This window comes from Myotis lucifugus, unplaced genomic scaffold (assembly GCF_000147115.1).
Source record: "Myotis lucifugus unplaced genomic scaffold, Myoluc2.0 scaffold_348, whole genome shotgun sequence".
Taxonomy (NCBI): domain Eukaryota; kingdom Metazoa; phylum Chordata; class Mammalia; order Chiroptera; family Vespertilionidae; genus Myotis; species Myotis lucifugus.
The window spans coordinates 52,856-67,841 of NW_005871396.1; the positions used below are offsets into that span (position 1 = coordinate 52,856).

The window sequence follows — 14,986 nt, forward strand, 5'->3', positions numbered from 1 at the left end:
GTAAGTCCAGAGCCCCCCGGTGGAGGGGTCCTCGCGGCGCGGAGGGTGCTGGGGGGCCGAGGGGGAGATGGGGGGCCTGGGGGCTGGGGAGGCAGCAGCAGGGCCCAGAGGAGGAGACCTCGCAGGAACGCACCCAAGCCAGGCCTGCGGTGAAGGGTCCTCCATTCCCGTCCTCGGCCAGGAGCCCTGTGCCAGTGGGTCCGAAGGCGCGGATGTCCCACCCCCACCCCGCACCCCACACCCTGCGCCCAGGCCTGGGGTCTCCTCAGCCTCCCCAAGGGGTGTGGGGGTGTTCGGCCGGCACAGCAGCCCCCGCTTGCTCAGAGCCCCGTGTTTGTCCGAGGGTGGGGTCCCGTCCCCGCAGCCTGTCGCCGCCCCAGGCTCTGCCCTGGTGGTTCTGGGCGCCAGCCGGGGTCCCTGGCCTCAGGTGGCCCTTTCCTTGGCTGTCGCACCGCCTCCCGGAGGAGCAACAGCTGAGGAATGCGCTCAGGCAGCCACGCCATTGGGCCGGGACAGGGCTCCCTGGGAAGGAGGGGGTCGCTGGGGCTCGTTCCCCCCCAGGCTGGGCCCCGGCGAGAAGGTCCCCTTTAAACCTCCCAGAGCCACAGCGGCCCCAGCCCTCAGCTCTTAAGAACTGTTTGGGGACAGGGAGGTGAAAGGGGTGAGTCCTCAGTCGAAGGAGGGGAGGTTGTCTGCGGGCGGCCGCGGCTCTAAGGACAAGGCAAAGCCTCGTGCAGCGGGGTGCGTAGTGGGTGCGCGTTCACACCCAGGCAGGGGGTCGCAGGGCACAGCCGCCCCTCGGGCAGAGCCCGGCTGCGCTCATAGCAGCTCCAGCAGCTCCGGGGCCTCACTCAGCCTCGCTCAGAGCCTGGCCCGCACCTGGGAGCCTGGCCCGCACCCCGGAGCCTTGGCTGCAGGAAGGGCTGAGGGCGCATTGCACAGGGAAGCGCAGGCCCGCTCGGGTTGGTGGCTGCGTCCTGGGGACTGTGCGCTGCACCTGTCGCTCCTGGAGGACCCCGCCGACAACCACGCTCTCCTGCCCCCGCAGCCTATTCCGACTCCTCGCCTGCCTGCGTGTCCATGCTCCAGCCCCACGACAACTGGCCGGGCCTCGGGGTGCCCGCCCACGCCCACACCGGCGTGCTGCCCGTGAGCGCCGGCTCCGGCCCACCTGCGGGCGCCAGGTAACGTCTGCGCGGGGAGCGGTGCGGCTGAGCAGGGACCCCTGTGCCTGGCTGCATGCCGTGTCCACTCGCGGGCCTTGATCCTGCCCTTGACCTGTGGGTGGGGTTTTCACGTGTAGGCTGACCACTCGCCAGGGCTGTGCAGGGGTCCCAGGTCCCGCGGGGTTCTGCTCGGGCCTGGGCTCTGGGTGTGGGGGCTGCGTGTTCCGGGGCCGACAGCCGCTGAAACCCCAGCCTCGTTTCCTTAAGGAAAGGACACAGGAGCCCCCGCCTCGGCCTCCTCCCAGGGCTGTGGGGTCAGTAGGTAAATTTTTAGAAAAGGATTGAACATTTTTCAGCTGCAGTTGACAGTGTCAGTGTCAGTCAGGGGCAGGCGCACAGCACAGCAGGCAGTTACGTGGCTCGTGCGGAGCCCACGCGATCCGTCCTCCCCCGGGCCCCGTGCGGGTGTCATTGACGTGTTCCTCACGCGGGACTTTACACCCCGGGCTGTTCCGTAACCGCCAGTTCGGGCTTAAGAGTAGGTTTCCAGAATCTTCTTCGGCAGGAGCTAGTAATGAAGGACATGCATCGGTTGGCCTTCCTGTTGGGAGTCGAAGCCGTGAGCATGCGTGCTGGTCCCTGGTGAAGGCGGGTGACTGACCCATTAGCTGGAAAGTTACGCAGAAGGAGACGGGCTCAGAGGCCCAGCGGGTCGGCACCTGGGTTGCGTTTCCTCGTTGGATTCTTACAATAAAAGCTGACAGAGCTAGAAGCCAGGTCCATTTCCCGACGAGGAGACCCGTTCAGAGGCAGGACAGGACCGGGCGTGGGGCTCCCCTCCGGGCGGGTCTGTGGACGTCACCTCGACCCCCACGGCGATGCAGCGCGTTGTCACAGAACCCCAGATGTGCCCAGGAAATGGTGCCCCTGTAATGAGAACTGAAGTGTCTACAAACCAGCCAACTTTCGAGGGCTTGAGGTCACCGAGACCCCCGCACGTCAATGTGTGACCCGTGGTTACAAATGGGGTGCTGGCCGCGGGGACCCCTGAGGCCTCGGCACTGCCCTGTCCTCCCGGCAGCTCAGAGCCGCGTTCCTCTTCGCTGGGACCCGGGTGTCGCCGCACCTCTGACCCCAGGCTTGTTGGCAAGTTCAAGTCCATGTGAGCTTGGTGAACACAGCCCGCCCAGCACAAGTCTCCTTCGCTCGTAGACGGGTTCTGTGGAGGAGAAAGGCATTTTTAAAAAGCAATTTTAGCCCTGGCTGGTGTGGCTCAGTGGATAGAGCGTCGGCCTGCAGACTGAAGGGTCCTGGGTTTGATGACGGTCACGGGCACATGCCCGGGTTGTGGCTCGATCCCTAGGCCCTTCCTCTCTGCTGTGCCCAGTGCCCAGGGGTGGCAGCCCAGCTGTTCCAGCCCCAAGCTCAGGGCCTGGCGCCTGGTGGGGGGACTCGTGGAGGGACGCGTCTGCAGGCCAGGGCTCTCGGGATGTCGTCTCCATCCCGAGGTCCCTGGGTGGGGGGGTCACACAGCTGCCTCGTGAAGCACATCCTCGGACGTGGGGTTCAGTCCATCTGGGGTTCTGGGTTCCTGTCCTGGAGTCTCCATAGCACACGCTGAGGGCTGGGCCCCTGGCGGATGTGCCGATGTCCTGCGGCCGGCTTCCCGGCGGCTCTCCTGGCGGACAGCTGTGACGCTGACACGCGCCCCAGTGGGTCTAACATGGGAACTGCGGGCTGGAAGGCCGTGTCCCCGGTTCTCAGGAGCAGGGTTTGGGGGCCCCTCCTGCGCTGGTCTGGGCCCGGCTCGGGGTCTCTGATGGTCCGGGCCCAGCGCCGGGTCCCTGATGGCGTGTCCTCCCCTTGCAGCCAGTACCCCGGCCTGTGGTCCGTGAGCAGCGGCGCCGGCACACCGGGCGCTCAGCAGGCCTCGATGCCCAGCGGGCTGGGGGCCCCGTTCTTCCGGGGGCCTGCCCCCCACCCCGCCGCCCTGGGCCCCCCGGGCCCGGCCGTCCTCCTCCTCGGGGTCCCCGCTGTATGACGGGGCCGCCGCGCCCCAGACGTGCCCGACAGCCAGTACGACACCTCGGATGTGGCCTGCCTCATAGCCTCCTGGACGCGCGCGTCGACACTTCTCTGTGAGCGCACCCCGGTCTCCAAAGATGCAACGACTTCTTCTCTGTGGCCACGCGTGTTGTCGGTTCATCTGGGCACACGGGCGCCTCAGGGTCGGAAGGAAACACTATCGCCGACAGGCGCTCTCGCGCGCGTCCCAGGTCAGCGTGGGGGCGCCGTGTCTGTGCTGCAGGAGGAGGACACGCCGGCGGCCCCGCTCACCAGGTTCACGGTGAAGGGATTGCTCCGTCCGGGACGCCCTTTCCCGCGTAGACGGCTCGCACGCAGACTGTGACGAGGGCCCACCTTGAACTCTCCTCTCCTCTCCTCCCGGCCGTCAGGGCCTGGGCACAGATGACGTCATGCGTCGCCTGCCTGGTGCCTGGTCGGCCCCGGGGATGGTGTAGTGAGCCCGGGCAGCGCTCTTGTGTTGTCGAACCTGCAGCTGTCTCTGCTTTTGTTCTGACACCGTCGCCAAGACAATCAGCAGAAAGCCTTTCTGCACAATAAAGGCTCTACCAGACGCTGGTACTGTCATTCACCGCCTCCCCTCCCCTCCCCCCCATCCCCTGCCCTCCCCTCCCCTTCCTGCTGAGACTGGCGCTGGCCAGGGAGACTGTGCCGCTGGTCCTAGCTGGCGGCAGAGACCTTGTCCCAAAGACACACTTCCGTCCGTCCGTCCGTCCGTCCGTCTGCCGGGAGAGGATAGAGGCAGGTGTACGGTGCGGTAGAGGGATGGGCCCGCCCCCGCCCCCGCCCCAGGGCAAGCACGTCGGGTGAATAGGCACATGGTTGGTGCATAAAGACAGACCAGCTGCACCGAGGTTTGAGCAAAGGGTGTCTGTAAAGACTTCCCCCTGGTGTCCCCGCAGCGACCAGACCCCCCTGTGCCGATTGGGGCACTTTCTCCGCCCAGGGGGGGGGTCCTTATTCTAATCTCACTGTGGCCACTTGATGCTCCAAACCTCTGCTTCCCGGAGCTACAGGCGACCAGTCCACAGAGCCTGGGCACGGGCAGCTGTGTGAGCGCCCCCGTGGGTGTGGGGGCCCCTGTGGGTGTGAGCGCCCCCATGGGTGTGGGGTTCCCCTAGGTGTGGGGGCCCTGTGGGTGTGAGCACCCCCGTGGGTGTGGGTGTCCAGGTGACCAGGGCTGCGGGAACATCCCCGAGCAGCGGGAGGAGCCGCTTGGAGGGACAGCCCAGCCGACTTGGTGTCCAGGTTGCGTTGTTCCTGCCACCGTCCAGCCCTGGATCCGGCCGCCTCAGCCGCACCTGCCGTGTCCAGGACGAGGATGCTTGGCCTCATGGAGCATCCCTCGGGGAAGCGTGTGCCCTGCCCTTGGGCAGCAGCGCCTCCTGCTCTCAGGGGGGCGGCTGCTTGTGAAGGGCCCGCCCACGTGGTGCCCTGACGGTGGGTCTGACTGCTCTTCAGGTGCAGGGTGGCCAGGTCAGAGCTGGGTGGCCATGGACGTGGTGGGAGGACGCTTTTGGATAAACCGCTGCCCGAGGAGAACTGGGAATAAACCTGGCCCGTGTAGGTGGTGGCTCCTGCCCACGTGGGTGGGGTCGCTGCGGGGCGAGGGGCCCTGAGGGAAGGGGCGGGTGGGGGCCGTGCACCCTGCAATCCCATAGCACTGGGACCCCCTCGCTGAAAGCCCATGTCCCCGGCCGCTGTGGGAAGGCTGGGCCAGGGTTTCGTGTTCCTGGGGTCCCCCAGCGCCGCCCCTGCCCAAGCCTCAGGAGCTGTCGGAATAGGAGGAGCCTGGGTCCGAGGCCAAGGCCACGCGTGCTGCAGGCTGCGGGGCACCTGAGTCCCGGGCCCTCCCCCGACCCTGGCGCTCTGCGTGGGAGACGGTTTCACACACAGAAGATGGCCAGGGCCTGGCGTGCCGAGTTCCTATAGGGCCCGGGGTTCACGGGATTAGCATGTTAACAAACTGAAGGGTGTGTTTCCGGTCCAGCCGTGGGGCCGTGGCAGCTGGACAGGGCCAAGGGCGTGCGGTTGGTGCAGAAGGCCTGGTCTGAGCCCCGTGCCCCTCGCTGAGGGACCGGGACGGCGAGTGCCTTTTCCACCCTGACTTCCTCTCCCTGTCCTGGCGGGACACACTGATTGGCAGAGGCCTGAGTAAACAGACCTCCTTCTTCTCAAATAAAAATTGGTTCTGAAAACAGGAAGGAGAGAACGTTACAATCACAGACATTAGTGACGTGGACAGCAAACCCGTTAGAAAGCAACCAGCCGCATGAAGCAAGGCCAGCGAGGTGCCCGCTCGCTCGGGACGCGCCTGAGCGGGAGCAGGCTGGCCTCTCTCTGGTCCGGGGCGGAAGTGGAAGGGCTGCCCGGAGCCCCGCCAGGTTCCGGGGTGAAGAGGGGATGGGACCGTGGCCCCGGCCCCTTCATGGCCGCGCTTTCCTGACCTGCCTGGGAAGGTTTTGGGGGGCGGTCCCCCCGCCCCCGCCCCGGGCTTGAAGAGAGGGTTTATTGCTGATTCGGTTTATTGCTGATTCACAATTCACGGGTCTCCACGGGCTCAGGTGTAAAAACCTCTGGGCATAAATAAACGAAAGGCCCTGGTTTTGTTCCAGGGCCTCATACAGGTCCCCCCTCCCCCTGTAAATCCCAGCAGGAGCCCACACCCACGCCCCGGCCCCCAGAGGCCCCCCACTGTGGTCCCCACCCAGCCATGCTCTACACAGTATTTCCCAAGTACGGAGGGAGGTAGGGTCGCCGGCTCTTCCCTCCCCTCCGGTGACTGCTTGCTGCAGCTCCAGCTGCTGCAGATGTTCTTCCCACATCGGTTGGAGATGGATTGGCCGAACATGTACTAGGTGTACCGGTTAGTAATGGCGGATTTTGTAATCAAAGAAAACACGATAATTTCAAGAGAAACATCAAAAGTGCTTCATTCAAAGTAACGTCCATTGCTAGCTACACATTCCCCATCTTTCAGGTGATTTGTGGATACCGTCCCAATAGAACTTTTCTTGTTTGGAGGCAAACCATTCAGGGACCCAATCTTCCACTTCTTCGTACCCTTTGAAGTGCTGCTCAGAAAGTGCGTGTGCCATCGATTGGAACAAGTGGTCATCTGAGGGAGCAAGGTCTGGTGAATACGGCGGTGGGTTCATACCTCCCAGGCAAGATCTTTTAACGTGTCCTTAACTGGTTTTGAAGTGTGTGATGGTGTGTCATCATGAAGCAACATTACTTTGCTGTGTCTTCTGGCCCATTCTGGTGGTTTTATGATCAGAGCGTGGTTCAAATTGATTATTTGTTGTCGGTAGCGATCAGTATTAACGGTTTCACCTGGTTTGGGAAGCTCATAATACACCACACCTTCCTGATCCCACCAAACGCAGAGCATTGTCTTCTTTCCAAAGCGATTTGGCCTGGCAGTCAATGTTGATGGTTGACCTGGATCAAACCATGATTCTGTGCGTTTGGGATTCTCAGAATAAATCCACTTTTCACCGCCAGTCACAATTCGATGCAAAAAAGACTTTCTTTTGTGCCGTTGAAGCAACATTTTACTGATGACTTTTCGGTTTTCCATTTGTCTTTCATCCAGTTGATGTGGCACCCATTTTCCTTCCTTTAAAACCTTTCCCATTGCTTGTAAATGATCGGAAATTGCTTGCTGAGCAACGTTTAATCTTTCTGCGAGTTGTTTTTGACTTTGACACGCATTTTCATTCAAAAATGCTTGTAATTGTTGGCCTTCAAACTTTTTCGGTTGACCTGGACGTTCTTTGTCTTTCACATCGAAATAATCACTTTTAAAGCGTTTAAACCAGTGTTCACAAGTATCTTGAGATGGAGCATGTTAACCATAAGCTTCCCGAAGTATTCAGTAGTACTTTTCTTCAAAATAAAGTAATGAATTAAAACTTTCCGCCAATGCTCTTTTTTTGGCACAGAATTCGACATTTTTAAATGTAAAAATATCTATGATGTTAACACCTTCAGCAAATTTGACATATGAAGTTTTGAAGCTTGTTGTCAATACAACAATATAGCACACATATCAAATCGCATGTATATCAACATATGTGTAACTCCATCTATTGAAAAAAATCCGCATTATTAACCGGTACACCTGGTATGTCTACTCTTTTTCCCCAAAGGTGTGTGTTATATTTCTTAACAGACAAACATACCCGCTCCCTTCTTGTGTGTCTCTACTTTCTATTCTGTTCCGTTGATCTATTCCCTAACCTTGTGCCAATATCTGACTGTCTCACTTACTGTAGCCGTATAATAATTCTTTTCCTTTTCAAAGAAGAGTTTATTGATTTTCAGAGAGAGAGGAAGGGAGATGGAGAGCGCAAAACATCTATGTGAGAGTGTAACATCCATCAGCTGCCTCCTGCACGCCCCTGCTGGGGATCCAGCCTGCAACCCGGGCATGGGGGACCCTGGGTATGGGGGACCCCAGGCATGGGGGACCCCGAGTAGGGGGGACCCCGGGCATGTGGGAACCCTGGGCAAGGGGGACCCCGGGCTCGCGGGACCCTGGGCATGGGGAACCCTGGGTATGGGGGACCCCGGGCTCGCTCAGAGGCCACCACACTCGGGGATGAAGGGGGCCGTTGCTTCAGTCGTGTGAGAAATGAGCGCCATTCCTCACCTACGTAGGAGAATTTTCTCATCAGGAGGGACAGCCAGACAGCGAGGAGGGGCGGGACATTCCTGGGGAGTGACTGCTGGAGGGGGGCCCGGAAACAGCAGGTGGTGTGTGCTCAGGGCGAGGGCTCCTGGTGCTGAGAGTGGCACGTCCTCTCCGCAGTATCTCGGGTTTATTTGGGCCCGGAGAGCTCGCCGCGCTGCCGTGGCTGACGGCTGGCTCCTTCGCAAGGCGTCTCTTGTCCGACGACACCTGCATCCGAGGGGCCTGTTTTCAACATTTCCTTTCACTTTAGGGCAGACTCTTGAGGACGTGGGCAGCCTCAAGCATCGATGCCCAGAACAGCACGTTGTGAGCTAGGACTGTTTCTGGGGTGATTTGATGTTCAGAATATCGACATGAGATTAAAGAAAGGACACACAGTTATTGTAGATCTAGAAACGGCCTCGCCTGTCTCTTCCCAAGAATCCGACCCAGTGGGCAGCGTTCTGAGCAGGAAGGAACCGCACTGGAGGAGCTTGCGTTGTAAGCACTCGCTGCACACTGATTCTCCGTGGCGATGTTCAGTTCACTGTAGGTCAGCAGTACTAGAAAGCAGAGGTGTTGTGTTGCTTGGTCACGTGCCCCAGTTTTGGGTTTTGAAGATGTGCTGCTGCCTGTGCAGAAGTAGCGCCATGAAATGTCGTAGTGCAGGGACCCCGTCCTCACGCCTGGTCCCGCGCGCCTCGCTCCGTTTCTGACCGGCGTCCTGGGGTGGGCGGCCCGGGTGCGCTCTCATAGGCCCATCGTTTTGTGATTATTGGCTCGTGCTTTCTACTTTGGTCGGAATTACCTTCTTTCCGTAGCAGGAATAGTTCTCCCTCCCCGACTCCTCGATTCCTGTGTTTCTCGGGGTTGTGCGCCCCTCGGTCTCTGCCCCGCTCACGGACAGGGGGGCGGGCACAGGTTCCCCGCCAGCACAGACCTGGGGCGCGGGTGTGAATATTTTGCCCCAGATTAGGGCGATGACGGGGTTTTTAGAGAAAACATGGTGAGAGAGAGAGAGCTCCTTAAGGTGGAATTTTTGTTTAATGAAGCCCCATGACTCTTAACTCGCTGTGCCTGGCAGCTCGGCGTCTGGGCGCGGGGAGCGGGCGGGGTGGGGTGGACCAGGGCTGTCAGGGAGGCGGGTGATGGATGGCTCCGCTGATTGCCGTCCCGACGGCGGGAACATTCCCTCCCCGTGAGGCAAACAGCCCGTGTGTGTGCTCAGATGCCTGGCCGTCGAAGGTAAACAGGCGGCCAGGGCTCCCGGGCAAACAGTGGCTCGGCGGCCACGAAGACGAGGGGCCGGGTGCGGTTTGATGGCGGCCCCTTGTCTGCCCCCTCGCTCGCCCCCTCGTTCCTGAGGCTGTTCCAGGCAAAAGGAAAACCCTGTGATTCTGAGTCGACGGGATGAGGAGGTGGAGACGCAGAAGGAGGGAGATGAGCGAGTCCGTGGCGTGGAGGGAGGGCCCCCAGCACCCGGGGCCACGCCTCTGCTGTGTGGTTTTGGGGTCACTGGCCAGTGTGAGCGACGGGTGTGAAGCCCTAACAGTGATGGCGAACCTTTTGAGCTCGGCGTGTCAGCATTTTGAAAAACCCTAACTTAACTCTGGTGCCGTGTCACATATAGAAATGTTTTGATATTTGCAACCATAGTAAAACAAAGACTTATATATATATATTATATTTTATTGATTTTTTACAGAGAGGAAGGGAGAGGGATAGAGAGTTAGAAACATCGATGAGAGAGAAACATCGATCAGCTGCCTCCTGCACACCCCCCACTGGGGATGTGCCTGCAACCAAGGTACATGCCCTTGACCGGAATCGAACCTGGGACCCTTGAGTCCCCAGGCTGACGCTCCATCCACTGAGCCAAACCGGTTAGGGCAAGATTTATATTTTTGATATTTATTTTATATATTTAAATGCCATTTAACAAAGAAAAATCAACCAAAAAAATGAGTTCGCGTGTCACCTCTGACAGCGTGTCACAGGTTCGCCATCGCTGCCCTGGGATAAATGAGAAGCTGTGCGCGCCTCGCCCTCAGCGTTCACACGTCTCCGTGTCTGGGCTGCAGGGGGCGGGGCCGTGGAGCGGGGGCTGCAGCGGGGCTGGGACTGTCCTTGCTGAGCTGATCCCCAGGCGGATGGTCTTCTGTAGCCCTCGCCGTCCCTCTTCCCAGGGAAGCACGGGGCCGGCACCGACTCACAGGACGCTCCCGGCTCCTGGTTCAAATTTCACGAGGAGTCAGAGTCCACGGAAAGGGCAGAGACGGCCCATCGCTCTCAGCAGCTGGTTTTTGACGAAGGTGCCAGGTCAGTCAAGGGCGCCCTCCTCAAGCGGTGGCCCCGGGACAGCTGGGAGCCACACGAAGCAAATACAGGCGCTTTCCTTGCGCCACTCAAAGTGTCAACTCGACAGAGGTCACAGGGCCGAATGTAACAGGCAAAACTGCGATACTTTTAAAAGAAATCTTCATGACCTCGAATTTGGCAAATAATTTTTTTAAAGGGGCCCCAAAGCCACCAAGTATAAAAGAAAAAAAAATCAATAAATTTGACTTCCTCAAAATAGAAAAAATTAGCTCTTCAAACCACACTATTATGAAATAAGACAAGTCACAGGCTGGGAGAAAATATTTGTAATGCAAACATCCGACTTGTACATTCACGATATAAACAACTCTTACAGCTAAATCCTGAGAACAAACTACTCCCACCTCCAAAAGGGCAGGAGGTTTGAACAGACCCGTCACCAAGTAAGACACATAGTTAACAAATAAGAAAATGAAAATATGCTCCACATAATTATTATGGAAATGCACATTGGAACCGCGTGAGGAACCACTGCACGTCTGTTACAATGACACATCCTAAAGCCCGAGTATTAAGTGCTGGCAGAGATGCGGGAACTCTCGCTGCTGGTAGCGACGTAACTTCCGCGTCTTCTCTGGGACATATTTGAGCACGTGGCCCAGCCTCTCCCGCCTGGATACCTACCCGAGAGAAATGCAAATGTTATTCCTCGGAAACGCTGGCCCATGAACGTTCAGAGACTTTATCTGTGATCCCCAACATCTGGAAACAGCCCACGTGCCTAGCCGCCGTGAACGGAGAGGCAAGCTTCGGTGTCTACACAGCGAACGTTACTGAGTAATAAGAGAACCAACCGTTGCTACATTCCAACATCCTATATCCTATATAATAAAAGGCTAGTATGCAAATTGTCCCATTGGGAGTTCGACCGACCAGGAATTCGACTGCTCGCTATGACCTGCACTGACCACCAGGGGGTGGCGCGGAACGAAGGAAGACCCTGATCAGCCCTGATCGCCAGCCAGGCCTAAGGCTCCATGCACCGGGCCTCTAGTTCAATAATAAAATAACTGTGTCGCATAACAGAAGACAGACAATAGTGCATAGCGTATTTATGGCGTATTATTCCGTGTGGCCTATTATGCCCTCTGTCCGGGCTGGGAGGGGAGGCAGAGAGAAGTGATCTGAAATACAGATGTGTAGCCACAGCGATGCCCTGTGTGGGAAGCTGGAGGGAATGGAGGGGGAGAGGATGTCTGGACGCCACGGCGTGTCCAGGGCGCGAGCTGTGGCGATGGCCCCGCGGGCACACGTCGGAACTCATCGGGTCGGGTGACTTAATACGGACACTTCGTTATGTGTCCGTACGCACCAGGGAATGGTACACACTTAGGATGGGAAGGGCGTGTCCAGGGTGCCCGAGGGCTCGGCAGGTGGCCGTTTGGGTCAGAGGGGGGCGTGCACGGAGACAGGGAGGCGGCGGTCTGGATGAGGAATCGGGGTGATTGGGGTGACTGGTGTGACCTGGACGTGTGGGTTGGTGGGATGGCTCTGGTGACCTGCTGGGCAGGCAGGTGAGCGGTTCTAGCTACAGCGGGCACACCAGCCACGCTGCTGCCCACAAGGCTGGGGTGCCCGGCCTGGGACGGCCGAGCCTCTCAGGCCAGGGCTCCCTCAGGGAGGGGCAGGCTGGGGGCGGGGGGCTCTGGGAGGAAGGGGTAGCTGGGAGGCCTGCCCGGGGGTGGGATGGGCCATGGGAGGCTGGGGACGGGGACATGGAAATAGTCATGTAACAGTCACTCTGTATGCAATGTGATAGTCACATACCTATACACACATTACATAGTCATATACATACACACATGCACATTCATACAGCATACACATCCAAAAATATATTCATAGATCTACATTTACATATATGCACACAATGCTCATATAGCATACAAATACATACATATTCACACAACTACACACATATATCCAGATACATGTACACATGTACACATTTATACATGTGCACCTGTTCATATAGCACACACATGTTCACACACTTACATTGTAACACAGCACACACACATATCCAGATACATTCGCACAGGTACACATTTACATATGTATGCACGTGTTCGTATAGCATACACATATATGTTCACACACACATGCACACATTCCCACGCAGATACATATCCATGTATATCACACACACACACACACACACACACACACATTTGTAACCTTTATTACCATCTGTCAGGTGCTGCTTCTCCCCGTTTGCCCGTGAGGAGGGGACAGTGAGAGGGAGGACTCTGCCACTGAGAGGCGTGCCCCAGTCCTTCTCGGCCGCTCTGCCTCCTGCCTCTCCCCGCTCCGCCTGGCCATGCGTCATGTGCCCTGTCCTGCTGGCTGGGACACACTCCGTCCAGTCTCGCCCGCAGGGGCAGTGCCCCCGGGACTGGGCGAGGCTGCCCGGCGCCCCACGCGCCTCCAGCTGCTCAGCGGCTGGGCCGGGGGCTCGGGGTCTGAGCAGGAGGGTGGGCGCCCCGGGCGGACACAGGCCTCTCCTTTGGTCGGCACTGCTCGCCCCCCCAGCCTGGGAGAGCCGGGGGCTGGACGGGGGGTGGTGAGAAGGCTTGTGTGACTCAGCGTGGAGGGCAGGTGCTAGTTGTCACACCCGTCGCCCTGGCCTTGTGTCTCACCCAGGGGAGAGGGGCGGAGGGCGGAGGGGTGAGGGGTAGAGTTGCCGTTGGAAGGCCACCAGCAACACGGGCTGCCTGGTGTTCCCACGCCCGGCCAGAGGCAAGCGGGGAAGGCAGCTGAGCTCAGGACGGCTGGGTGTCCCCACCTGTCGACAGAGCCCCCCGTTTTCCTGGCCGCTCCGTGTCTCCTGTCTCTAGAGAGCCTTCAGGGAGGGACGGCTCCCAGCATCCGGCGTGTGGCCTGGGGCTGCAGCCGGGCATTAAAAGGAACAAGAGTCACCTGGCTGTGGGAGGGACGGGCCACAGCGTCCCTTTGCTGCTCTCTTGGCCCGATCCACACCCCCCTGCGACTCGGAGGTGGGGGAGCTGGGAAGGGTGTGTAATGCGTCCCCCAAAGTTGGGAGCAGTAGGAGAGTGACGGTCTCCATGGGGACCCAGAGGGCGGGGCATGTTTGGGGGATGCTGTGTGGTTGCTAGGCACTGGCCACTGTTGGCAGCTGAAGCGACAGGTCATTGATGCCAACAGCAATGTTCACACCCGTGTGGGTTCAGGCAGAGACCGCGCCTCCCGAGGGGCAGGTGGACCGGGCCAGCTCGGGGCACGGACACTCGCCTTGGAAGGGTTTCCCTCTTTCCCTTCCCTCTGCCTCCCCTCCCACCCGCCTCCCGCCCGCACAGAGGGCATCCCAGGAGGAAGGCCTCTCCTCTCAGATGCAGCCGGCAGAGGCTCTGCAAAGCGGTGGTTGACTGACACCACCGCGTTCTTCAGGCCAAGAGCTTCCGTCTGGAACCGGGGGCGGGGGCGGGGGCGGGGCTCCGGGACAGTCACAGATTCATGGCATGGGTTGCCATGAGTTCTGTATTGTCTTTTTAAATGAGTACTTTCCTTGAATACTTTGTTATAAAAACACACATACAAAATCGCAAAGAATAATGCAATACCGACCTTACTATCTATCCTGCAGCTTATAAAGAAAACTAGTGCAAGCAGAGTTGAAGCCACCACTCTATACACCTCCCTAATTGTGTTCTCCTGATTGCGGGCAACCACTCTCTTGAATTTGGTGCTCATGTCCATAGAAACGGCTGTATTTTGACAGCATTTATACTTATTCCAAAACAGTATATAGTATTTTAAACCTTTTCTTGGGCAATAATCTTAGACATACAGAAATGGTTCAAAAATAGCACAGAGATCAAGTGTGATTTATTCCAGGGATGCAAGGATGGCTCAACGTCCACAGATCAGTCCGCGCCATGCACCACAGTAACACAGTGAAGGCCAGAAGCACATCACCCTCTCAACAGGTGCAGAAAAGGTGTGAAAAAACTCAACATGCATCCACGATACAAACTCTCAACACAGGGGACATAGAAGGCATGTACTCAACACAGTAGAGGCCATTATGGCGAGCCCACAGCCACATCCCACTCAACAGGAACAGCTAGAAGCTTTCCCTCCAAGATCAGGGACAAGGCAAGGACGCCCAGTCTCACCACTTTCATTCCACAAAGTACGAGAAGTCCCAGCCAGAGAAAATAGGGGTGGGGGTGGGGGGAGCCCGGCCAGCATGGCTCAGTGGTTGAGTGTTGACCTATGAACCAGGAAGTCCCGGTTCAATTCCCGGTCGGGGCACATGCCTGGGTTTTGGGCTCGTCCACGGAGAGTAAGTGATCCTCACCATTGATGTTTTTATCTTTCTCTCTTCCTTCCTCTCTGAAATCAATAAAATTATATTTTAAAAAAATTAAACTTAAAAAGGAAGTAAAATGCATCCATATTGGAAAGTGAAGCGCATTGTTTGAAGGGGAGTGTGTCCCCGCAGTATTGAACAGGGTGGGACCACAGTAGGCTTAGAGTGGTGAGGAGCTGAGACCGAGTTTATCCTGGTATTATTGTTCATTAATCATTGTATTATTTTCCATACGAGCAACCGTAAGCCTACTTTTGCCCACCTTGAATATAGAAAACCCTAAAGAATCCATTAAAAACTGTTAGAACTAACAAACACATTCAGTAAGGTTGCAGGGCACAAAAT

General features: G+C 58.0%; 1 protein-coding gene across 1 annotated transcript in view; it reads left to right on the forward strand.

Moving 5' to 3' along the window:
- The window catches only part of TBXT (T-box transcription factor T), a 74,339-nt gene that overhangs the window by 4,191 nt on the left and 55,162 nt on the right, over nucleotides 1-14,986 (forward strand). The window contains 6 exon segments of the mRNA XM_006109633.1: nucleotides 1,049-1,184; nucleotides 3,036-3,177; nucleotides 3,179-3,215; nucleotides 3,218-3,284; nucleotides 9,305-9,453; nucleotides 10,116-10,248. Coding sequence (XP_006109695.1) covers nucleotides 1,049-1,184; nucleotides 3,036-3,177; nucleotides 3,179-3,215; nucleotides 3,218-3,284; nucleotides 9,305-9,453; nucleotides 10,116-10,248 — 664 coding nt within the window.